The 26,463-nt window shown below is 43.9% G+C and overlaps 1 protein-coding gene across 1 annotated transcript in view; it reads left to right on the forward strand.

The window, feature by feature from the left end:
- LOC311109208 (nuclear receptor coactivator 2-like) overlaps window positions 1–26,463 on the forward strand; it is a gene marked incomplete at its 3' end in the record, with an annotated part of 180,547 nt that overhangs the window by 54,891 nt on the left and 99,193 nt on the right. The window contains exon 2 of the mRNA XM_084152055.1: window positions 24,708–24,818. Coding sequence (XP_084008181.1) covers window positions 24,727–24,818 — 92 coding nt within the window. The 5' untranslated portion in view covers window positions 24,708–24,726. The remainder of the gene's footprint in view (window positions 1–24,707; window positions 24,819–26,463) is intronic.

Below are 26,463 nucleotides of genomic sequence, written 5' to 3' on the forward strand. Positions count from 1 at the left end.
CCTATGAAGCCTTTATTAAATAATTGCCTCCGTGTTTCCATGGTCGGATTATGCCTATAGGCTACTGTGAAGAAAGTGAAGACATTCCTCATAATATGAAATAAAACATTCATTGTGTTTTCAAAATGCATACTGCCTTCAGCTCACATTGTGAAGTGGTGGGGGATGCGCTGATAGCCTGTTGCCTGTACTTGAATGGTGAATGAGAGACCCGCTTCAATTACCAGTTGAGAAATAAAAATAGTAGCTTTTTTTTAATCGTGCACCAAAACTGTTTTTAACATGAGATTGCGTTTAGAATTGTTGCGCAATGAACGGTCTTATAAAAACACATGTTTTACAACAGCAGCAACCAGCTGAGCGGTGCAGGAGAAATCCTCTCAGAATAGGCTCTGGATGCATGATGACTAACCAAAATACACACTGGCCAATTTAATTCCACTAAATTATGCAAATTAACCTATAGGCCGATAAGCATGACGGTCAAATGTATTTACATCGACTGGTATTTCCATCAATGAATAAAAATAATTATTTTGAAATTAGATTTTTTTTTCTCCCTGTCATTTTAGTCAGCAACAGTTTTATTTATCGGCTTTTCATTATTTGATTTTTTTTTTTTTGGGGGGGGGGGGGGGGGGCAAACGCAGCCAATTGCAACCCTGTCTCACACACGCACACATTCACATACACGTACAGCCAGTCAGTCATTATTGAGTCTCTGTTATAAAAACCATCAGAAAGCAACAGCAATGACAACGTTCACCTCGTTAAGTCTTTCAATTAGAGACCAGAGAGACCAACAGACAGACAGGGCTGATGATACACTGATACACTGTATCAATTATTCATATAGAGACAGACAGGGCTGATGATACACTGATACACTGTATCAATTATTCATATAGAGACAGACAGGGCTGATGATACACTGTATCAATTATTCATATAGAGACAGACAGGGCTGATGATACACTGTATCAATTATTCATATAGAGGCAGACAGGGCTGATGATACACTGTATCCATTATTCATATAGAGGCAGACAGGCTGATGATGCACTGTATCAATTATTCATATAGAGACAGACAGGCTGATGATACACTGTATCAATTATTCATATAGAGACAGACAGGGCTGATGATACACTGTATCAATTATTCATATAGAGACAAACAGGGCTGATGATACACTGTATCAATTATTCATATAGAGGCAGACAGGGCTGATGATACACTGTATCAATTATTCATATAGAGGCAGACAGGGCTGATGATACACTGTATCAATTATTCATATAGAGGCAGACAGGGCTGATGATACACTGTATCAATTATTCATATAGAGGCAGACAGGGCTGATGATACACTGATACACTGTATCAATTATTCATATAGAGGCAGACAGGGCTGATGATACACTGTATCAATTATTCATATAGAGACAGACAGGGCTGATGATACACTGTATCAATTATTCATATAGAGACAGACAGGGCTGATGATACACTGTATCAATTATTCATATAGAGGCAGACAGGGCTGATGATACACTGTATCCATTATTCATATAGAGACAGACAGGGCTGATGATACACTGTATCAATTATTCATATAGAGACAGACAGGGCTGATGATACACTGATACACCGTATCCATTATTCATATAGAGACAGACAGGGCTGATGATACACTGATACACTGTATCAATTATTCATATAGAGACAGACAGGGCTGATGATACACTGATACACTGTATCAATTATTCATATAGAGACAGACAGGGCTGATGATACACTGATACACTGTATCAATTATTCATATAGAGACATACAGGGCTGATGAGGCAGACAGGGCTGATGATACACTGTATCAATTATTCATATAGAGACAGACAGGGCTGATGATACACTGTATCAATTATTCATATAGAGGCAGACAGGCTGATGATGCACTGTATCAATTATTCATATAGAGACAGACAGGCTGATGATACACTGTATCAATTATTCATATAGAGACAGACAGGGCTGATGATACACTGTATCAATTATTCATATAGAGACAGACAGGGCTGATGATACACTGTATCAATTATTAATATAGAGGCAGACAGGGCTGATGATACACTGTATCAATTATTCATATAGAGGCAGACAGGGCTGATGATACACTGTATCAATTATTCATATAGAGGCAGACAGGGCTGATGATACACTGTATCAATTATTCATATAGAGGCAGACAGGGCTGATGATACACTGATACACTGTATCAATTATTCATATAGAGGCAGACAGGGCTGATGATACACTGTATCAATTATTCATATAGAGACAGACAGGGCTGATGATACACTGTATCAATTATTCATATAGAGACAGACAGGGCTGATGATACACTGTATCAATTATTCATATAGAGGCAGACAGGGCTGATGATACACTGTATCCATTATTCATATAGAGACAGACAGGGCTGATGATACACTGTATCAATTATTCATATAGAGACAGACAGGGCTGATGATACACTGATACACTGTATCCATTATTCATATAGAGACAGACAGGGCTGATGATACACTGATACACTGTATCCATTATTCATATAGAGACAGACAGGGCTGATGATACACTGATACACTGTATCAATTATTCATATAGAGACAGACAGGGCTGATGATACACTGATACACTGTATCAATTATTCATATAGAGACAGACAGGGCTGATGATACACTGATACACTGTATCAATTATTCATATAGAGACAGACAGGGCTGATGAGGCAGACAGGGCTGATGATACACTGTATCAATTATTCATATAGAGACAGACAGGGCTGATGATACACTGTATCAATTATTCATATAGAGGCAGACAGGGCTGATGATACACTGTATCAATTATTCATATAGAGACAGACAGGGCTGATGATACACTGTATCAATTATTCATATAGAGACAGACAGGGCTGATGATACACTGTATCAATTATTCATATAGAGACAGACAGGGCTGATGATACACTGTATCAATTATTCATATAGAGACAGACAGGCTGATGATACACTGTATCAATTATTCATATAGAGGCAGACAGGGCTGATGATACACTGTATCAATTATTCATATAGAGACAGACAGGGCTGATGATACACTGTATCAATTATTCATATAGAGACAGACAGGCTGATGATACACTGTATCAATTATTCATATAGAGGCAGACAGGGCTGATGATACACTGTATCAATTATTCATATAGAGACAGACAGGGCTGATGATACACTGTATCAATTATTCATATAGAGACAGACAGGGCTGATGATGCACCGATACACTGATACACTGTATGAATTATTTATATAGGAGGGAAGAGGAGATGAGAGAGAGAGAGAGAGAGAGAGCTGTCCAACCCTCTACAGCCAATCAACCTCTAGACCAGTGGTTCCCAAACTGAGTCTAGGGGGGGGGGGGGGGGGGGGCTGGTCAGAGGAACAGTCCCTGGCTACATTAGAGAACCTATGAGCCCTGGTCAGAGGAACAGTCCTGGCTACATTAGAGAACCTATGAGCCCTGGTCAGAGGAACAGTCCTGGCTACATTAGAGAACCTATGAGCCCTGGTCAGAGGAACAGTCCTGGCTACATTAGAGAACCTATGAGCCCTGGTCAGAGGAACAGTCCCTGGCTACATTAGAGAACCTATGAGCCCTGGTCAGAGGAACAGTCCTGGCTACATTAGAGAACCTATGAGCCCTGGTCAGAGGAACAGTCCCTGGCTACATTAGAGAACCTATGAGCCCTGGTCAGAGGAACAGTCCCTGGCTACATTAGAGACCAGAGAGAGAGAAGGAGATCAAAACCACACAGTAAATGTTCTAGGCATCTACTTAACCTTGTTTAACAGCAGCGCAGAGAGAGAGAGAGAGCTGAGGGGTCAGCTGGCAGGTCAACGGAAGCTTAACATCATTACCACATCAGAACAGCCTATGACATCACTAACAGCCTGCAGTTTATTGGCTGTCGGTTCACAGTTCGTCAGGGCACCAGGTCAGGGCCTGTGTAACACAGAATTATATATAGTGATTTAATAGGATCTCTGTGGGATGTCCGGTCTTTCCTTAGCACATTGAGGAATGGCTGAGGGATAATATGACGTGCTCAGGGGTCAACTAGAATAATAACACCTCTTCAGTCAACTGACGAGAACACAGAGAAATATGACAGACAGTCTGACCGTCTCACAGACACACACAGACACACACAGTCACACACAGTCACACTCAGTCACACTCAGTCACACTCAGTCACACTCAGACACACACAGACACACACAGTCACACTCAGACACAGTCAGACAGTCAAGTGTGAGGTGTGAAATGGAAATGTGTTTTTTTGCATATCCCAACTCCTCCTGAGACACCCTCGGAGAGTCGGGTCAGGGCCAGGGATCAGCCATTATTAACGGCGTCCCTTGAGCAATTAGGGTTAAGTGCCTTGCTCAAGGGCAGATCAACAGATTTTGTCGGCTTGGGGATTTGAACTAGCAACTTTTTGGTTACTGGCCCAACTCTCTTAACCGCAAGGCTACCTGCCGTGTGTGTGTGTGTGTGTGTGTGTGTGTGTGTGTGTGTGTGTCCAGCGCTAGCTTGGTGAGAGCCGCTCAGAATGCAGGAAGAACTCTAGAACCCATGGGCGTGGGCAACACCATTAAAACACTGCCTCCTTAATAATCATGTTTGACAACTTCCCAACAGTTCTGTTCCCCTTCAGTTCAGCTGCCATAACACAGAGAGACAGAGCTTGGAGTGTATACTGCTGGAGGGGTGTGTGTGTGTGTGTTGTGATGAGCGAGCGAGTGGCGTGTGTGTGTGTGTGTGTGTGTGTGGAGGGTCTTCAAAACACTGAATCACTTGTTCCAGTCATACGGCAACGCAGCCTCTCGGTGCCCGAACGTCCCAAATGCCACCCCTTTTCCCTTTATAGTGCACTACCATATGTAGGGAATTGGGTGCCATTTGAGACAAAGCCAGAGTCTGCCAGGGGGGGGGCATGTGCCAGCGTAGCATGCCTATAATCATGTGGGTTAGTGGGCTTAGGTCTACAGAGACACACCCTGTCCCATTGGGGCTCCACTAGCCTGTATGGGGCATGACTCTGCATTCATCTACAGGAAATATGAAACACTAGTTAGAGATAGAAGGGAGACGCGTTTACTTTGCAGTGTTACTCTACTGTAATAAGATCCTTCTAGGAAAAAAATGGCTTCATCCCAAATAGCACCCTATTCCCTATATAGTGCGCTACTTTTGCCCATAGGTCTTTGGTCACAAGTAGTGCACTATATAGGGAATAGGGTGCAATTTGGGACACATGTCCTCTACACTGTAAAACTGTATTGCTGGGTTTTAAAATGAACAATGTTGCAGCCACGTCACGATGACCCCAAATGGCTTCTTCTGCTCCATATGGGGAGCCAATCGGGAGGGATTTGGGGGAAATTGCATCATTGGTCACGTGTTAGCTGGGCCTGTCTTTCTCTCCTGTCCTTTCCCCTCCCCCTGTCTGTGTCCCAAATGACACCCTATTTACTATTTAGTGCACTACTTTTGACCAGAGCTGATAACCAGGGTTTCCATGGACCCTCTGCACCAGATGCTTTGTTAACTGTCTGGCCTGAAGATATGAACTCTGGGGGCCGTCTCTCAAATGGCACCCTATCCCCTATATAGTGCACTACTGTTGACCAGAGAATGGCACCCTATCCCCTATATAGTGCACTACTGTTGACCAGAGAATGGCACCCTATCCCCTATATAGTGCACTACTGTTGACCAGAGAACTATGGGACTACGTATCCTGGGTGTGGAAGGAAGGAGTGGGGAGAGGGGACTATATAGTATAACGGTATCTAGGCGTAGGGAGACTAATATACGAGAGACGGAGAGAGACAGAGACAGACGGAGACAGACGGAGACAGACGGAGACAGACGGAGACAGACGGAGAGAGACGGAGAGAGACGGAGAGAGACGGAGACAGACGGAGACAGACGGAGAGAGACGGAGAGAGACAGAGACAGACGGACAGAGACAGACGGACAGAGACAGACGGAGACAGACGGATGCACCTTTCAAACCAAGACGTTTTTCCAACAACTTATCCCGCCTTTTCTTTATTACATTTGTACATTTTTAGTCATTTAGCAGACACTCTTATCCAGAGCAACTTACAGTTAGTGAGTGCATCATTATAAAAAATGTTCCATACTGGCCCCCCGTGGGAATCGAACCCACAACCCTGCCGTTGCAAGCGCCATGCTCTACCAACTGAGCTACACGGGGCCCTTTATATCTGAAAGGTGTTGCCAGGATCAAAACGCGAAACTTTATTGACGGTAACCGACCTAGTCATGACTGCGGTAAAGTTCTGTCTACGGCTTAATATGAAATGTAGCCGTAATGCTGAGGCGACATTGGCACGCACTACGCTCTTAATGGTTGCTAGGCAGCGTCAGTTAACCGTCCTCCTGCCAGTTCCAAACTTTTAGAGGCGTGTCTCTTCTCCCATCTCTTTGCATAGTCCACCACTAAGCATTCACTGTTTTCTAACCACATCTGGATGGATCCATAAAGAATGACTGTGGGAATAAATATCACTGAATGATGAAACTATTGTAATAAAGTAGTCTAATGCAATTGAAGGCAACAAATTGTTGCTTAATGAAACTCCCAAAGTCATCCAATCATTTTAATAAATTTGAAGCAATAGCCTTACCCGTGCGTGGTCAACTAGTTTATAATTTCAGCGTAATTTTGATTGGGACAGCGCCATCGCGCTGCTTTGACACAAGCGTGGGGTCTTGATAAATCAATCAATGTCCGATTTTTATTTTCACTGAATCTCCATTTGGATATATTGGTTAGGCTACAATTAGGCTGTGGAAATGTTAGCTTCCTTCTTTTCACTCTTTTATCACAGCCATTAAACTCTGTAACTGTTTTAAAGTCACCACCACAAGCATGGGGACTCATCTTCATAAATCTATCAATGTCAGATTTTTTATTTTGACTGATTTTATTCGTTTTATTGAGAAAAACACCAGAGGGCTACACACCGTTGACAGGTCTTCATTACAAATAAAGGTGTCATGCACAGAGAGGGCACAGAGGCATGTACTCCCTCAGATTTCTTGTTTAAAAAATAAAATAATAAAACATATTTGTCTAATTGTTTTGTTGTTTCTCTGTAATACTGCCAGCCACCTAGCAATTGTATGAAGTTGGCTTTAGCTAGCCCAGATAGATTCCCAATCTCCCAACCTTGTAACTAGCTACCAAGAAGCCATTTCAGGCTATAAATCACGTTAGAGTAGCTAACTTCTCTAACTATCTTAGCTGGCATGACTGCTGGCAAGGTTGGTAGACTTTAGAAAAGCAAGCAATAACTAAATGTACTGAATAAGACTCACATTTCTTTCAATATTTTACCAAGATTTGAGCAAAGATGCAGAGAAGCATATTTAGTTTCTTTAACAAAAAGAACCACCAGTCAGGAGACAGCTCAAGAGGTATGCTTAGACATGCAGAAAAATAAACATAATTTCTACATAGAATTAAGCAGAATGATTATGGCTCTAGATTCCAGGAAATCCTCACATACTTTGTGCCCCATCAGAATTTGGAGGTGTTTGACGCCCCTGATTACACCAGTAACACCAGTTTTTCCTTAAAACCTTTAATGATTGCCTCTAAATACAGTCTCTTTTCCATCTTCATAGTAAACTGTTCCTTATTCACCCACACACACAACCATAGTTGTCATTTATAGATATAGGATGAGATTATCATAACCCCTGTTCTTAGCATATCCAGAAGGGGATGGAAAAATGTCTGACCTGGTCTCAGTGTTTAGAGGCAATGTCTACCCATTTGTAGATTTGGGCCCGGTTTCCCGATAGCGATGGAACTTAGGCCTACGGCTGTTTTTAACGTTGCATCTTTTCTACAACGGCCAAAGATGTAACATGCGTTTCCCAAAACACCACACAGAGAGAACGGTCACAAAGTGCGTCATTGGAGCACGTGTCGATACTGATGGGATCGAATCCTGGTCTCAGATCAGCTTTCTCCATTAAAATCTTTCCTTATAATTATTTCACAATACTGATGACGGATCAGCTCGTTTTACCACCTACGTCTGCAAATATTGAGTCCGCTTATTATAATGCTTACCCAATAACAATGCACAAAATCACCAGTTTGGCACATCATTGCGCACATGTTCGTGATCCTCTGTAGCTCAACTGGTAGAGCACGGCGCTTGTAACGCCAGGGTAGTGGGTTCGATCCCCGGCACCACCCATACACAAAAATGTATGCACGCATGACTGTAAGTCGCTTTGGATAAAAGCGTCTGCTAAATGGCATATTATTATTATATTATATTATATTATTACAAATGTTCTTAAACTCTCAACAGCAAGCAGCACAGTGGGGAGTATTTGACTCTGCTCTTCTTGAGTGTCATATTTAAAGCCCTAAAAAAACTCAGAAGGCCTGTTCCAAGTAGCATGGTTGGGATTACTTCCAGTCAATTTGGGACATTTATTGAAAACTGAGCAGTTTTTATTACATTAACTGATTAAATCAATTTCCAACGTTGACTGCAGGGTCATTGTTCCATTTCATGACACCCACCATCTCAGATTGTTCTGAAATCATTTATGTAGTTAGAAACAGATACAGTGGGGGAAAAAAGTGTTTAGTCAGCCACCAATTGTGCAAGTTCTCCCACTTAAAAAGATGAGAGAGGCCTGTAATTTTCATCATAGGTACACGTCAACTATGACAGACAAATTGAGAAAAAAATATCCAGAAAATCACATTGTAGGATTTTTAATGATTTTATTTGCAAATTATGGTGGAAAATAAGTATTTGGTCAATAACAAAAGTTTCTCAATACTTTGTTATATACCCTTTGTTGGCAATGACACAGGTCAAACGTTTTCTGTAAGTCTTCACAAGGTTTTCACACACTGTTGCTGGTATTTTGGCCCATTCCTCCATGCAGATCTCCTCTAGAGCAGTGATGTTTTGGGGCTGTCGCTGGGCAACACGGACTTTCAACTCCCTCCAAAGATTTTCTATGGGGTTGAGATCTGGAGACTGGCTAGGCCGCTCCAGGACCTTGAAATGCTTCTTACGAAGCCACTCCTTCGTTGCCCGGGCGGTGTGTTTGGGATCATTGTCATGCTGAAAGACCCAGCCACGTTTCATCTTCAATGCCCTTGCTGATGGAAGGAGGTTTTCACTCAAAATCTCATGATACATGGCCCCATTCATTCTTTCCTTTACACGGATCAGTCGTCCTGGTCCCTTTGCAGAAAAACAGCCCCAAAGCATGATGTTTCCACCCCCATGCTTCACAGTAGGTATGGTGTTCTTTGGATGCAACTCAGCATTCTTTGTCCTCCAAACACGACGAGTTGAGTTTTTACCAAAAAGTTCTATTTTGGTTTCATCTGACCATATGACATTCTCCCAATCCTCTTCTGGATCATCCAAATGCACTCTAGCAAACTTCAGACGGGCCTGGACATGTACTGGCTTAAGCAGGGGGACACATCTGGCACTGCAGGATTTGAGTCCCTGGCGGCGTAGTGTGTTACTGATGGTAGGCTTTGTTACTTTGGTCCCAGCTCTCTGCAGGTCATTCACTAGGTCCCCCCGTGTGGTTCTGGGATTTTTGCTCACCGTTCTTGTGATCATTTTGACCCCACGGGGTGAGATCTTGCGTGGAGCCCCAGATCGAGGGAGATTATCAGTGGTCTTGTATGTCTTCCATTTCCTAATAATTGCTCCCACAGTTGATTTCTTCAAACCAAGCTGCTTACCTATTGCAGATTCAGTCTTCCCAGCCTGGTGCAGGTCTACAATTTTGTTTCTGGTGTCCTTTGACAGCTTTTTGGTCTTGGCCATAGTGGAGTTTGGAGTGTGACTGTTTGAGGTTGTGGACAGGTGTCTTTTATACTAATAACAAGTTCATACAGGTGCCATTAATACAGGTAACGAGTGGAGGACAGAGGAGCCTCTTAAAGAAGAAGTTACAGGTCTGTGAGAGCCAGAAATCTTGCTTGTTTGTAGGTGACCAAATACTTATTTTCCACCATAATCTGCAAATAAATTCATAAAAAATCCTACAATGTGATTTTCTGGAATTATTTTTCTCAATTTGTCTGTCATAGTTGACGTGTACCTATGATGAAAATTACAGGCCTCTCATCTTTTTAAGTGGGAGAACTTGCACAATTGGTGGCTGACTAAATACTTTTTTTCCCCACTGTACAATTAGCATTCCTGCAACATTATGTTGTTGAAATATAATTAGATCTCTGAGAAATAAAGCTAAAATAATGTTGCTAATCTTATCTGTTGCTTCTACAGAACAATCTGAAATGGTGGGTGTCAAAATCTTATTTCTTGTGCTTTTTGAGGTGGAAGGACCCTGAAGTAAGATTTGTTTTGACTCCAATGGTCATCAAGTCCAACCCCCTGTCGGTGTAAGGCCTAACGGGTAGCTGAGTGATTCAGTCCTGGCAGCCGTGCCGGTGTGTGTGTGTGTGTGTGGTTGTTGAGATTACACAAGGTGTTAAACAACTTGTGTCCCAGCTAAGTGGAGGAACTACTAGGTCTAGGTACTCTCCTTACAACTCCCTTCCTCTCTGTCTTCTCTCTCCCATTGGTCTCCCTTCCTCTCTGTCTGCTCTCTCCCATTGGTCTCCCTTCCTCTCTGTCTGCTCTCTCCCATTGGTCTCCCTTCCTCTCTGTCTGCTCTCTCCCATTGGTCTCCCTTCCTCTCTGTCTGGTCTCTCCCATTGGTCTCCCTTCCTCTCTGTCTGCTCTCTCCCATTGGTCTCCCTTCCTCTCTGTCTGGTCTCCCATTGGTCTCTCTTCCTCTCTGTCTGCTCTCTCCCATTGGTCTCCCTTCCTCTATGTCTGGTCTCCCATTGGTCTCTCTTCCTCTCTGTCTGCTCTCTCCCATTGGTCTCCCTTCCTCTCTGTCTGCTCTCTCCCATTGGTCTCCCTTCCTCTCTGTCTGCTCTCTCCCATTGGTCTCCCTTCCTCTCTGTCTGCTCTCTCCCATTGGTCTCCCTTCCTCTCTGTCTGCTCTCTCCCACTGGTCTCCCTTCCTCTCTGGTCTGGTGTGACAGATTTGAGGGCAGTCCCAACACTGGGCCCAGGAACCTCGTCACACCTGCAGCCAATCAGATGGGACAAAGACATGGAGGAAATTTCTTCAGAGGAGAGTGAGAGAGAGAGAGATAACTGGCACGGAGACTCAGCTTACAAACACAAACAGACCCCACAGAGCCCCAGGACAGCAACACAGTTAGACCCAACCAAATCATGAGAAAACAGTAGTGCACTACATTAGGGAATAGGGTGTCGTTTGATACGCACCCAAAACGTCTCCTCTATTACAGCTTATTCCCATTGATGATAGAAAGATGCTATCATCTACTAGCAGAATGATCCAGAATGATCCAGAATTTATTTTTAATTTATTTTATCTTTATTTAACTAGGCAAGTCAGTTAAGAACAAATTCTTATTTACAATGACGGCCTACACCGGCCAAACCCGGACGACGCTGGGCCAATTGTGCGCCGCCCTATGGGACTCCCAATCATGACCGGGTTGTGATGCAGCCTGGAATCGAACCAGGGGGTCTGTAGTGACGACTCAAGCACTGAGATGCAGTGCCTTAAGACCGCTGCCTTAGACCGCTGCCTTAGACCACTGCCTTAGACCGCTGCCTTAGACCACTGCCTTAGACCACTGCCTTAGACCGCTGCCTTAGACCGCTGCCTTAGACCACTGCCTTAGACCGCTGCCTTAGACCACTGCCTTAGACCGCTGCCTTAGACCGCTGCCTTAGACCGCTGCCTTAGACCGCTGCCTTAGACCGCTGCCTTAGACCGCTGCCTTAGACCACTGCCTTAGACCGCTGCCTTAGACCGCTGCCTTAGACCACTGCCTTAGACCGCTGCCTTAGACCGCTGCCTTAGACCACTGCCTTAGACCGCTGCCTTAGACCACTGCCTTAGACCGCTGCCTTAGACCACTGCCTTAGACCGCTGCCTTAGACCACTGCCTTAGACCACTGCGCCACTCGGGAGCCCCAGTCTGTTACTGTAATACAGGTTCTATTGAACTTCCCTCTGACCTACCGATGTTGGGCAATTCATCCCAAAGGCATTCGATGGGGTTGAGGTCAGGTGCTCTGTGCAGGCCAGTCAAGTTCTTCCACACCGATCTCGACAAACCATTTCTGTATGGACCTCACTTTGTGCACAGGGTATCGTCATGCTGAAAGGGCCTTCCCCAAACTGTTGCCACAAAGTTGGAAGCACAGAATTGTCTAGAATGTCATTGCATGCTGTAGCGTTAAGATTTCCCTTCACTGGAACTAAGGGGCCTAGCCCGAACCATGAAAAACAGCCCCAGACCATTACTCCTCCTCCACCAAACTTTACAGTTGGAACTATGCATTCGGGCAGGTAGCGTTCCCCTGGCATCCGCCAAACCTGGATTCGTCCGTCGGACTGCCAGATGGTGAAGCGTGAATCATCTCTCCAGAGAACGCGTTTCCAATGTTCCAGAGTTCAATGGCGGCGAGCTTTACACCACTCCAGCCGACGCTTGGCATTGCGCATGGTGATCTTAGGCTTGTGTGCGGCTGCTCGGCCATGGAAACCCATTTCATGAAGCTCCCGACGAACAGTTCTTGTGCTGACGTTGCTTCCAGAGGCAGTTTGGAACTCGGTAGTGAGTGCTGCGACAGAGGACAGACCATTTTTATGCGCTACGCGCTTCAGCACTCGGCGGTCCCGTTCTGTGAGCTTGTGTGGCCTACCACTTCGCGGCTGAGCCGTTGTTGCTCCTAGATGTTTTCACTTCACAGCAGCACTTACAGTTGACCGGGGAAGCTGTAGCAGGGCAGAAATTTGATGAAATGTGTGCGTGTTTAGAGGTTAAGTCTCCCAGGCTATAAACCCCATCACAACTCTAATAAACCCCTAAGAATAGGCTACATGAGGTGGCCTGTACTTTAGTTTTATTTTATAGTTTAAAATGGTGTGGTTTGGTTGAATTAATTTATAATTTACAGCCCACTGCCCAAGACATATGTTCAATGTCACTGTTGTACTGTCCCATGACATGACTGCTGTATAAGATAGGCTAAACTCTAAACCCTCTTCTCCCATTAGACTTATCACTCAACCTATAGATTATTGAGTCAATGACATACGCCCTGCTGTTAATAGAAGCCCTGTGACAGAGCAGAGAACACACTAGAGGATTAGAGATGTTATATGGCTCTGTAGAGAGACTAGAGCGACTAGAGGATTAGAGATGTTATATGGCCCTGTAGAGAGACTAGAGCGACTAGAGGATTAGAGATGTTATATGGCCCTGTAGAGAGACTAGAGCGACTAGAGGATTAGAGATGTTATATGGCCCTGTAGAGAGACTAGAGCGACTAGAGGATTAGAGATGTTAGATGGCCCTGTAGAGAGACTAGAGCGACTAGAGGATTAGAGATGTTATATGGCCCTGTAGAGAGACTAGAGCGACTAGAGGATTAGAGATGTTATATGGCCCTGTAGAGAGACTAGAGCGACTAGAGGTGTTATATGGCCCTGTAGAGAGACTAGAGCGACTAGAGGATTAGAGATGTTATATGGCCCTGTAGAGAGACTAGAGCGACTAGAGGATTAGAGATGTTATATGGCCCTGTAGAGAGACTAGAGCGACTAGAGGTGTTATATGGCCCTGTAGAGAGACTAGAGCGACTAGAGGATTAGAGATGTTATATGGCCCTGTAGAGAGACTAGAGCGACTAGAGGATTAGAGATGTTATATGGCCCTGTAGAGAGACTAGAGCGACTAGAGGTGTTATATGGCCCTGTAGAGAGACTAGAGCGACTAGAGGATTAGAGATGTTATATGGCCCTGTAGAGAGACTAGAGCGACTAGAGGATTAGAGATGTTATATGGCTCTGTAGAGAGACTAGAGCGACTAGAGGATTAGAGTTGTTATATGGCCCTGTAGAGAGACTAGAGCGACTAGAGGATTAGAGATGTTATATGGCCCTCTAGAGAGACTAGAGCGATTAGAGGATTAGAGATGTTATATGGCCCTGTAGAGAGACTAGAGAGACTAGAGGATTAGAGATGTTATATGGCCCTGTAGAGAGACTAGAGGATTAGAGATGTTATATGGCCCTGTAGAGAGACTAGAGCGACTAGAGGATTAGAGATGTTATATGGCCCTGTAGAGAGACTAGAGCGACTAGAGGATTAGAGATGTTATATGGCTCTGTAGAGAGACTAGAGCGACTAGAGGATTAGAGATGTTATATGGCCCTGTAGAGAGACTAGAGCGACTAGAGGATTAGAGATGTTATATGGCCCTGTAGAGAGACTAGAGCGACTAGAGGATTAGAGATGTTATATGGCCCTCTAGAGAGAGCGACTAGAGGATTAGAGATGTTATATGGCCCTGTAGAGCGACTAGAGGATTAGAGATGTTATATGGCCCTGTAGAGCGACTAGAGGATTAGATATGTTATATGGCCCTGTAGAGAGACTAGAGGATTAGAGATGTTATATGGGCCTGTAGAGAGACTAGAGCGACTAGAGGATTAGAGATGTTATATGGCCCTGTAGAGAGACTAGAGCGACTAGAGGATTAGAGATGTTATATGGCCCTGTAGAGAGACTAGAGCGATTAGAGGATTAGAGATGTTATATGGCCCTGTAGAGAGACTAGAGCGACTAGAGGATTAGAGATGTTATATGGCCCTGTAGAGAGACTAGAGCGACTAGAGGATTAGAGATGTTATATGGCCCTGTAGAGAGACTAGAGCGACTAGAGGATTAGAGATGTTATATGGCCCTGTAGAGAGACTAGAGCGACTAGAGGATTAGAGATGTTATATGGCTCTGTAGAGAGACTAGAGCGACTAGAGGATTAGAGATGTTATATGGCCCTGTAGAGAGACTAGAGCGACTAGAGGATTAGAGATGTTATATGGCCCTGTAGAGAGACTAGAGCGACTAGAGGATTAGAGATGTTATATGGCGCTGTAGAGAGACTAGAGCGACTAGAGGATTAGAGATGTTATATGGCCCTGTAGAGAGACTAGAGCGACTAGAGGATTAGAGATGTTATATGGCCCTGTAGAGCGACTAGAGGATTAGAGATGTTATATGGCCCTGTAGAGAGACTAGAGCGACTAGAGGATTAGAGATGTTATATGGCCCTGTAGAGAGACTAGAGCGACTAGAGGATTAGAGATGTTATATGGCCCTGTAGAGAGACTAGAGCGACTAGAGGATTAGAGATGTTATATGGCCCTGTAGAGAGACTAGAGCGACTAGAGGATTAGAGATGTTATATGGCTCTGTAGAGAGACTAGAGCGACTAGAGGATTAGAGATGTTATATGGCTCTGTAGAGAGACTAGAGCGACTAGAGGATTAGAGATGTTATATGGCCCTGTAGAGAGACTAGAGCGACTAGAGGATTAGAGATGTTATATGGCCCTGTAGAGAGACTAGAGCGACTAGAGGATTAGAGATGTTATATGGCCCTGTAGAGAGACTAGAGGATTAGAGATGTTATATGGGCCTGTAGAGAGACTAGAGCGACTAGAGGATTAGAGATGTTATATGGCCCTGTAGAGAGACTAGAGCGACTAGAGGATTAGAGATGTTATATGGCCCTGTAGAGAGACTAGAGCGACTAGAGGATTAGAGATGTTATATGGCCCTGTAGAGAGACTAGAGCGACTAGAGGATTAGAGATGTTATATGGCGCTGTAGAGAGACTAGAGCGACTAGAGGATTAGAGATGTTATATGGCCCTGTAGAGAGACTAGAGGATTAGAGATGTTATATGGCCCTGTAGAGAGACTAGAGCGACTAGAGGATTAGAGATGTTATATGGCCCTGTAGAGAGACTAGAGCGACTAGAGGATTAGAGATGTTATATGGCCCTGTAGAGAGACTAGAGCGACTAGAGGATTAGAGATGTTATATGGCCCTGTAGAGCGACTAGAGGATTAGAGATGTTATATGGCCCTGTAGAGAGACTAGAGCGACTAGAGGATTAGAGATGTTATATGGCCCTGTAGAGAGACTAGAGCGACTAGAGGATTAGAGATGTTATATGGCCCTGTAGAGAGACTAGAGCGACTAGAGGATTAGAGATGTTATATGGCCCTGTAGAGAGACTAGAGCGACTAGACGATTAGAGATGTTATATGGCCCTGTAGAGAGACTAGAGCGACTAGAGGATTAGAGATGTTATATGGCCCTGTAGAGAGACTAGAGAGACTAGAGGATTAGAGATGTTATATGGCCCTGTAGAGAGACTAGAGCGACTAGAGGATTAGAGATGTTATATGGCCCTGTAGAGAGACTAGAGGATTAGAGATGTTATATGGCCCTGTAGAGAGACTAGAGCGACTAGAGGATTAGAGATGTTATATGGCCCTGTAGAGAGACTAGAGGATTAGAGATGTTATATGGCCCTGTAGAGAGACTAGAGGATTAGAGATGTTATATGGCCCTGTAGAGAGACTAGAGCGACTAGAGGATTAGAGATGTTATATGGCCCTGTAGAGAGACTAGAGCGACTAGAGGATTAGAGATGTTATATGGCTCTGTAGAGAGACTAGAGCGACTAGAGGATTAGAGATGTTATATGGCCCTGTAGAGAGACTAGAGTGACTAGAGCCCCAGCGTGTGTACACCCTATGGAGTATTGGCCGGGCCGGTCGGTCTGTGTGTTGGTTTGTGTGTGTGTATGTGTGGTGTCATTGAGACGTGCCCACTGTCAGGGTGGCGTTTAGTTACGATGGTCGCCTGCTCAGTGGCTCACACACACACACACACACACAACGCTGCCTGAACGTGCTGGTAAAGTCAAGGAGAACCAGGCAACCAATCATATCCAACCGCCCAAAGCACTTGCATGCTGTAGTTATGGCAACCGCCAATAAGATCCAACAGCCCAAAGCACTAAAGGCTGGAAGGGATGGCAACAGCCAATCAGATTCAATGGAAGCATAGTGATTTGCTCTTGTTGGGAGAGAGATTCAGCATATCAGATAGTGGGTTAAAAGTTACAGCGATGGATGATGTTAGGGCTGGTTTGTATGCAACAACTCTGCTAGATGGTCATTTAGAGGTGGGGAGATGCTAATGTAAGAAATACCATTCATATGCACTATTTATCTGGATATTCTGCAAACAGCCCAACACTAAGCAGGTCCAGGACCTGTTGGAGAGAGAACACTGCTACTGCATGTGGGAGCTTGCTACGCAGGTTCTGTCGTGGCATCCATTTAAACATCAGTAAACTGCAGACTGCAAAGCGTCAGTACCTGTAAAGGTGAACTGCACAGTGCCATGCAGTCTATTTACACTGAGAGCAGCACTAGGACATGTTAAGACCCTGAGAGCAGCACTAGGACATGTTAAGACCCTGAGAGCAGCACTAGGACATGTTAAGACCCTGAGAGCAGCACTAGGACATGTTAAGACCCTGAGAGCAGCACTAGGACATGTTAAGACCCTGAGAGCAGCACTAGGACATGTTAAGACCCTGAGAGCAGCACTAGGACATGTTAAGACCCTGAGAGCAGCACTAGGACATGTAGTAAAGACCCTGAGAGCAGCACTAGGACATGTAGTAAAGACCCTGAGAGCAGCACTAGGACATGTAGTAAAGACCCTGAGAGCAGCACTAGGACATGTTAAGACCCTGAGAGCAGCACTAGGACATGTAGTAAAGACCCTGAGAGCAGCACTAGGACATGTTAAGACCCTGAGAGCAGCACTAGGACATGTTAAGACCCTGAGAGCAGCACTAGGACATGTTAAGACCCTGAGAGCAGCACTAGGACATGTTAAGACCCTGAGAGCAGCACTAGGACATGTTAAGACCCTGAGAGCAGCACTAGGACATGTTAAGACCCTGAGAGCAGCACTAGGACATGTTAAGACCCTGAGAGCAGCTCTAGAACATGTAGTAAAGACCCTGAGAGCAGCACTAGGACATGTTAAGACCCTGAGAGCAGCACTAGGACATGTTAAGACCCTGAGAGCAGCACTAGGACATGTTAAGACCCTGAGAGCAGCACTAGGACATGTTAAGACCCTGAGAGCAGCACTAGGACATGTTAAGACCCTGAGAGCAGCACTAGGACATGTTAAGACCCTGAGAGCAGCACTAGGACATGTTAAGACCCTGAGAGCAGCACTAGGACATGTTAAGACCCTGAGAGCAGCACTAGGACATGTTAAGACCCTGAGAGCAGCACTAGGACATGTAGTATAGACCCTGAGATCAGCTCTTAGCTCTCTCTAGCTCTCTATCTGTCTTTGTAGCTCTCGCTCGATGTCTCTTTCGATCTCTCTCTCTCTCTCTCTCTCTATCTCTCTCTCTCTCTCTCTGCGTCTCTCTCTCTCTTTCTCTCACTCTCTCTCTCTCTCTCTCTCTCTCTTTCTCTCACTCTCTCGTTCTCTCTCTCTCTCTCTCTCTCTGCGTCTCTCTCTTTCTCTCTCTCTCTCTCTCTCTCTCTCTCTCTCTCTCTCTCTCTCTCTCTCACTCTCTCTATTTTATATTTACATTTTAGTCATTTAGCAGACGCTCTTATCCAGAGCAACTTACAGTTAGTGCATTCATCTTAAGATGGCTAGTACACTTCTCCTCAAAGTAGCTATCAGCAAAGTATATCTCTCTCTATCACGCTCTCGCTCTCTGTATCCATTAGGCTTTAAGTAGGCCACTGCAATCCAGCAGGGAGCTTGGCGCGACCCAGCTAGCGCTACGGCTAACTCGTCCCATTGACATGTGATGGCTGGCGCCTGGCTAGGCTAACGCTAGCTGAGCCGTCCTTCAGCACTGCTGTACTGTGCTGTTCAGTCTTGGCTGAGAGCGGAACACAGTGTGTTAACAGTGGCTCAAGTGTAACACACTGTACCTGTCTGGCTGTGAATGCTGTCCTCTCCCCTTAGTAGGAGAGGAGCGAGATCAGCTCTCACACACATCCACCATGCAGCAGAAACCTCCTAGTCAGTGCTCATATAGCCCTCCATTACACAACACATCATGGTGGCAGCTGGTTATTAAAAATACATCAGCTCTCAATAATTGATCATCTTTCATTAAGGTCAGGGCATGTGGGTGTGTGTGTGGGTGTGTGGGTGTGTGTGGGGGGGGGGGGGGGGGTTGTGGGTGTGTGTGCGCTTCAGGGTTTCCGTTAGGAAAATTTGGCGCCGGACAACGTGACCGGGAAGATTTTAATTTACCGGCAATTTGAGAAATGTACTGGACCCATATACAGTGGGGGGGAAAAAGTATTTAGTCAGGCACCAATTGTGCAAGTTCTCCCACTTAAAAAGATGAGAGAGGCCTGTAATTTTCATCATAGGTACACGTCAACTATGACAGACAAAATGAGATTTTTTTCTCTCCAGAAAATCACATTGTAGGATTTTTTATGAATTTATTTGCAAATTATGGTGGAAAATAAGTATTTGGTCAATAACAAAAGTTTCTCAATACTTTGTTATATACCCTTTGTTGGCAATGACACAGGTCAAACGTTTTCTGTAAGTCTTCACAAGGTTTTCACACACTGTTGCTGGTATTTTGGCCCATTCCTCCATGCAGATCTCCTCTAGAGCAGTGATGTTTTGGGGCTGTCGCTGGGCAACATGGACTTTCAACTCCCTCCAAAGATTTTCTATGGGGTTGAGATCTGGAGACTGGCTAGGCCACTCCAGGACCTTGAAATGCTTCTTACGAAGCCACTCCTTCGTTGCCCGGGCGGTGTGTTTGGGATCATTGTCATGCTGAAAGACCCAGCCACATTTCATCTTCAATGCCCTTGCTGATGGAAGGAGGTTTTCACTCAAAATCTCATGATACATGGCCCCATTCATTCTTTCCTTTACACGGATCAGTCGTCCTGATCCCTTTGCAGAAAAACAGCCCCAAAGCATGATGTTTCCACCCCCATGCTTCACAGTAGGTATGGTGTTCTTTGGATGCAACTCAGCATTCTTTGTCCTCCAAACACGACGAGTTGAGTTTTTACCAAAAAGTTATATTTTGGTTTCATCTGACCATATGACATTCTCCCAATCCTCTTCTGGATCATCCAAATGCACTCTAGCGAACTTCAGACGGGCCTGGACATGTACTGGCTTAAGCAGGTGGACACGTCTGGCACTGCAGGATTTGAGTCCCTGGCGGCGTAGTGTGTTACTGATGGTAGGCTTTGTTACTTTGGTCCCAGCTCTCTGCAGGTCATTCACTAGGTCCCCCCGTGTGGTTCTGGGATTTTTGCTCTCCATTCTTGTGATCATTTTGACCCCACGGGGTGAGATCTTGCGTGGAGCCCCAGATCGAGGGAGATTATCAGTGGTCTTGTATGTCTTCCATTTCCTAATAATTGCTCCCACAGTTGATTTCTTCAAACCAAGCTGCTTACCTATTGCAGATTCAGTCTTCCCAGCCTGGTGCAGGTCTACAATTTTGTTTCTGGTGTCCTTTGACAGCTCTTTGGTCTTGGCCATAGTGGAGTTTGGAGTGTGACTGTTTGAGGTTGTGGACAGGTGTCTTTTATACTGATAACAAGTTCAAACAGGTGCCATTAATACAGGTAACGAGTGGAGGACAGAGGAGCCTCTTAAAGAAGAAGTTACAGGTCTGTGAGAGCCAGAAATCTTGCTTGTTTGTAGGTGACCAAATACTTATTTTCCACCATAATTTGCAAATAAATTCATAAAAAATCCTACAATGTGATTTTCTGGATTTTTTTGTCTCAATTTGTCTGTCATAGTTGACATGTACCTATGATGAAAATTACAGGCCTCTCTCATCTTTTTAAGTGGGAGAACTTGCACAATTGGTGGCTGACTAAATACTTTTTTCCCCCACTGTATGCATTGGGTTTATAACCAATTAGGGCTTCCACCCACGGTGTTAAATGACATAAATCACATTTAGATTATGGTAATGAATCTTAAAATAACATGCAAGTCATGTAATGAAGCAGCCAATAAACATTTGCCAAAATGCAATTGGCGGGAAAACCCCATTCTAAAGAGCACACCTGATTAAGCAGTTCCATACGTGACAGAGATGAACATCTCTGTTAGAAACTTAGGAAGAGAGGGAATCTAAAGATGCAACAACTAGGATTGGTTGCTAATATGACTAGGATTGTGCCTTTGGCTTCTGGACAACGAAAGAAAGTTGATATGAAAACCAATAGAACAGAAGTGAAATGGCATAGCGCTGGGTCCAATACGAATTAAATGGAAATAAATTGGCCAAAATGATATAATTACTCCTGTCTATACAGAAATAAATCAAACCATTCAAAATACTTCACCAGAAAGAATAACTTAGCCCAGGGTTTCCCAAACTCGGTCCCTGGGATCCCAAGGGGTGCACGTTTTGTTTTTTTTGCCCTAGCACTGCACAGCTGATTCAAATAATCAACTGATCATCAAGCTTTGATAATTTGAATCAGCTGTGTAGTGTTAGGGCAAAAACCAAAACATGTACCCCTCGGGGTCCCGAGGACCGAGTTTGGGAAACGATGACTTAGCCACAGAGGAATCGAGATCATTAGCTTATTTTAAAAAAATAGCTGTGGTTGTTTCACAAGCTCGTAGGCCTCGGCTGTCTCTTGCCAATTCTTGCGCCTTCGTTGAATTGTTGTGTGAATTGTTTGGCCTTTGATTTTAGATTTGTATCAATTCCCCATTACGTATGTCACCAGTAGTAAATGTACTGCTAATCCCCATTATTTGGTTACATTAATTCTGTTCATGCATGTATTAATTACAGTAATATACCATTCTCACTCTTGGAGTGGAAACGTTGTTTGCGGAGTTCACAATCTGCTACACTTGTGAGAAACAAGTTTTGGTTTATTTCATAACCATCATTTACACAATTTAAAAATGTTTTCATTGTCTTTTGTCTGGTTTCTCTGTCCTGTTAATGTTGAGGGATCGCACACGCCTGAACACGCATAGAAGTACCTGGCCTGCTGCACAGAAATGTAGGAAAGTGGTTTTTAAACATCCATTGCAGATGAATAATATAATGAAACTATAGTTCCTCACGGTAAGCTATTTGAAAAATCTTTCCAACAATCTCCCCCTCGAATGATAATCACCAATCCACGGTGTGAAAGAGCAATGGAAGTTCTGGTGCTACTGCTGCATTGGCCTAAAGTAGGCTTGGGCCAAATACCGTTCATATCGAGGTATTTCGAAATACCAACGGTATGATTTTTCAATACCAATTAAAAAATATATATTTCAAGGGGGCTGTGGGGGTGAGTGCTAACTAAGTTAAGTATAACAAAAAAAAACTAAGATTTTTCAAATTAATTATATCCAGCTCAGGGCTCCAGCTATGCATTTGGTTTGCTAGCTAGATGCCAAGATCAAGCTTCTTGGTTACAGCACAGACATTCAAATCCCTCCTGCATCAAAGATCCCTGTTGCCTAAATAGTTTTGTTCATCAAATAGTTTTAGCGCCCCTTGTGTGCACATTCGGTAATACCGTATACACTGGTATGGTACAAAAACGGTATGACAGTATGAAAATCTGTATACTGCCCAACTATAGCCTATAGGCTATGAGTTCCATGCGCTAATTTCTTTAGCTGCCAATGGATCACCGTGTATCAATGTGTCCATATCGCAGTGTCTGTGGTAGTGTGAGGTAACCCTATGTTAAGGAAGAGTAGACTGTCAGTGTGGTGTCTCTCTCTCTCTCTCTCTCTCTGTCTCCCTCTGTCTCTCTCTCTCTCTCTCTCTCTCTCTCTCTCTCTCTGTCTCCCTCTGTCTCTCTCTCTCTCTCTCTCTGTCTCCCTCTGTCTCTCTCTCTCTCTCTCTCTCTGTCTCCCTCTGTCTCTCTCTGTCTCTCTCTCTCTCTCTCTGTCTCCCTCTGTCTCTCTCTCTCTCTCTCTCTGTCTCCCTCTGTCTCTCTCTCTCTCTCGCTCTCTCTCTCTCCCTCTGTCTCCCTCTGTCTCTCCCTCTCTCTCTCGCTCTCTCTCCCTCTGTGTCTCTGTCTCTCTCTCGCTCTCTCTCTCTCTCTGTCTCCCTCTGTCTCTCCCTCTCTCTCGCTCTCTCTCCCTCTGTGTCTCTGTCTCTCTCTTGCTCTCTTTCTCTCTGTGTCTCTGTCTCTCTCTCTCTCCCTCTGTGTCTCTCGCTCTCGCTCTCTCTCTCCGTCTCTGTCTTTCTCTCTCTCTGTCTCTGTCTCCCTCAGTCTGTCTCTGTCTCTCTCTCTCTCTCTCTCTCTCTGGCTGTGTGCTCTCGTTTCAGTCTCTCTGGGGAGATCAGCACCATCAGAAGAAAATAATTGAATCTCCGCTCCACTTTCACTCGTTCCTCCTGTGTTGGATCAACCAATGCCAACAGCATAGGGGCGTATCTGTGTGTGTGCGTGTGCACGTAGTGCAAGTGTGTGTACACCCCAGAATGAGCCACCCTAGTTCACTTGGAGATGGGGAAGAGGGGCATCCAGAGCTGCCAAAACATTTTCTATCGATTTTGGGTTACGTACCTGTTATGCATTGGTGTGTTCTTTCTCAACCACTCCTGGTACATTAGTGTGTTCTTTCTCTAACCACTCCTGGTACATTAGTGTGTTCTTTCTCTAACCACTCCTGGTACATTAGTGTGTTCTTTCTCTAACCACTCCTGGTACATTAGTGTGTTCTTTCTCTAACCACTCCTGGTACATTAGTGTGTTTCTCTAACCACTCCTGGTACATTAGTGTGTTTATCTAACCACTCCTGGTACATTAGTGTGTTTCTATAACCACTCCTGGTACATTAGTGTGTTTCTCTAACCGCTCCTGGTACGTGGATGACTGTTGCGTTGTCTCTATAACTGTTCTCTCTGTGTGTTGTCTCTATAACTGTTCTCTCTGTGTGTTGTCTCTATAACTGTTCTCTCTGTGTGTTGTCTCTATAACTGTTGTCTCTGTGTGTTGTCTCTATAACTGTTCTCTCTGTGTGTTGTCTCCATAACTGTTCTCTCTGTGTGTTGTCTCTATAACTGTTCTCTCTGTGTGTTGTCTCTATAACTGTTCTCTCTGTGTGTTGTCTCTATAACTGTTGTCTCTGTGTGTTGTCTCTATAACTGTTCTCTCTGTGTGTTGTCTCTATAACTGTTCTCTCTGTGTGTTGTCTCTATAACTGTTCTCTCTGTGTGTTGTCTCTATAACTGTTCTCTCTGTGTGTTGTCTCTATAACTGTTCTCTCTGTGTGTTGTCTCTATAACTGTTCTCTCTGTGTGTTGTCTCTATAACTGTTCTCTCTGTGTGTTGTCTCTATAACTGTTCTCTCTGTGTGTTGTCTCTATAACTGTTGTCTCTGTGTGTTGTCTCTATAACTGTTCTCTCTGTGTGTTGTCTCTATAACTGTTCTCTCTGTGTGTTGTCTCTATAACTGTTGTCTCTGTGTGTTGTCTCTATAACTGTTCTCTCTGTGTGTTGTCTCTATAACTGTTCTCTCTGTGTGTTGTCTCTATAACTGTTCTCTCTGTGTGTTGTCTCTATAACTGTTCTCTCTGTGTGTTGTCTCCACAGACGCTGATATGCAGTGAGGATGAGTGGCATCGGTGAAAACCCCTCTGACCCTGCTTCCAGGGCAGAGTCACGGAAACGCAAAGAATGTTCCTCTGACCTGCTGGGCCCCAGGTAAACACATCTCTACTACTACCACTGTACCACTAAACTCTAACATCTTTACTCTTACTGTAACCTTACAGTAGGTTATTGTAACTTTACTGTAGGCTACTCAAAAAACCTAAACCCTGGTCACTAAGTAGCTTTGGTGAAGACAGAACGGCCCCGTTTCTGGAGCGTGAGGCAGCTTGATGTGTATTCCCTGGACAGGACGCTAGAACCCAGGCCAGAGAGACCTCTTATTTAACTAGTTATGGCTTAATGCCAACCCCATGGTTCTCTCCTAATTGTAACCCAGGTATGACACCTGTCACCTTTTGTTTGATTTACTTTTTGATTTACTTTTTGCCTAAACAACAAAAAAAAAGAGGCTAATATTTACACTGAGTGTACAAAACATTAAGAACACCTGCTCTTTCCATGATGTAGACTGACCAGGTGAATCCAGGTGAAAGCTATGATCCCTTATTGATGTCACTTGTTAAATCCACTTCAAATCAGTGTAGATGAAGGGGAGGAGACAGGTTAAAGAAGGATTTTTAAGCCTTGAGACATAGATTGTGTATGTGTGCCATTTAGAGGGTATTTAAGTGTCTTTGAACGGGGTACAGTAGTAGGTTTGTGTCACCGGTTTGTGTAAAAAACTGCAACTCTGCTGGGTTTTTCACACTCAACAGTTTCCCGTGTGTATCAATAATGGTCCACCACCCAAAGGACATCCAGCCAACTTAACACAACTTGGGCAAGCATCCCTGTGGAACGCTTTCGATGCCTTGTAGAGTCCATGCCCTGACGAATTGAGGGAGTTCTGAGGGCAAAAGGGGGCGCAACTCAATATTAGGAAGGTGTTCTTAATGTTTTGTACACTCAGTGTATATGGGGCGTTCCACAGATGCTGGCCCATGTTGACTCCAATGCTTCCCACAGTTGTGTCAAGTTGGCTGGATGTCCTTAGGCTGGTGGACCATTTTACCTGGATTCACCTGGACAGTCGATGTCATGGAAAGAGCAGGTGTTCCTAATGTTTTGTATACTCAGTGTATTTTCAGTCAATAAAAAAAAACAAGAGGCATTTAAGATTAATTTATTGAAAACTGTAATATCAACTGTTTATATTATATCATGGAACACAATCTGTAATATCAACTGTTTATATTATATCATGGAACACAATATGTAATATCAACTGGTTATATTATATCATGGAACACAATCTGTAATATCAACTGGTTATATTATATCATGGAACACAATATGTAATATCAACTGGTTATATTATATCATGGAACACAATCTGTAATATCAACTGGTTATATTATATCATGGAACACAATCTGTAATATCAACTGGTTATATTATATAATGGAACACAATCTATAATATCACCTGGTTATATTATATAATGGAACACAATCTGTAATATCAACTGGTTATATTATATCATGGAACACAATCTGTAATATCAACTGTTTATATTATATCATGGAACACAATCTGTAATATCAACTGTTTATATTATATCATGGAACACAATCTGTAATATCAACTGGTTATATTATATCATGGAACACAATCTGTAATATCAACTGGTTATATTATATCATGGAACACAATATGTAATATCAACTGGTTATATTATATCATGGAACACAATCTG

The sequence above is a fragment of the Coregonus lavaretus genome (assembly GCF_964263955.1).
Source record: "Coregonus lavaretus genome assembly, chromosome: 34".
NCBI lineage: Eukaryota > Metazoa > Chordata > Actinopteri > Salmoniformes > Salmonidae > Coregonus > Coregonus lavaretus.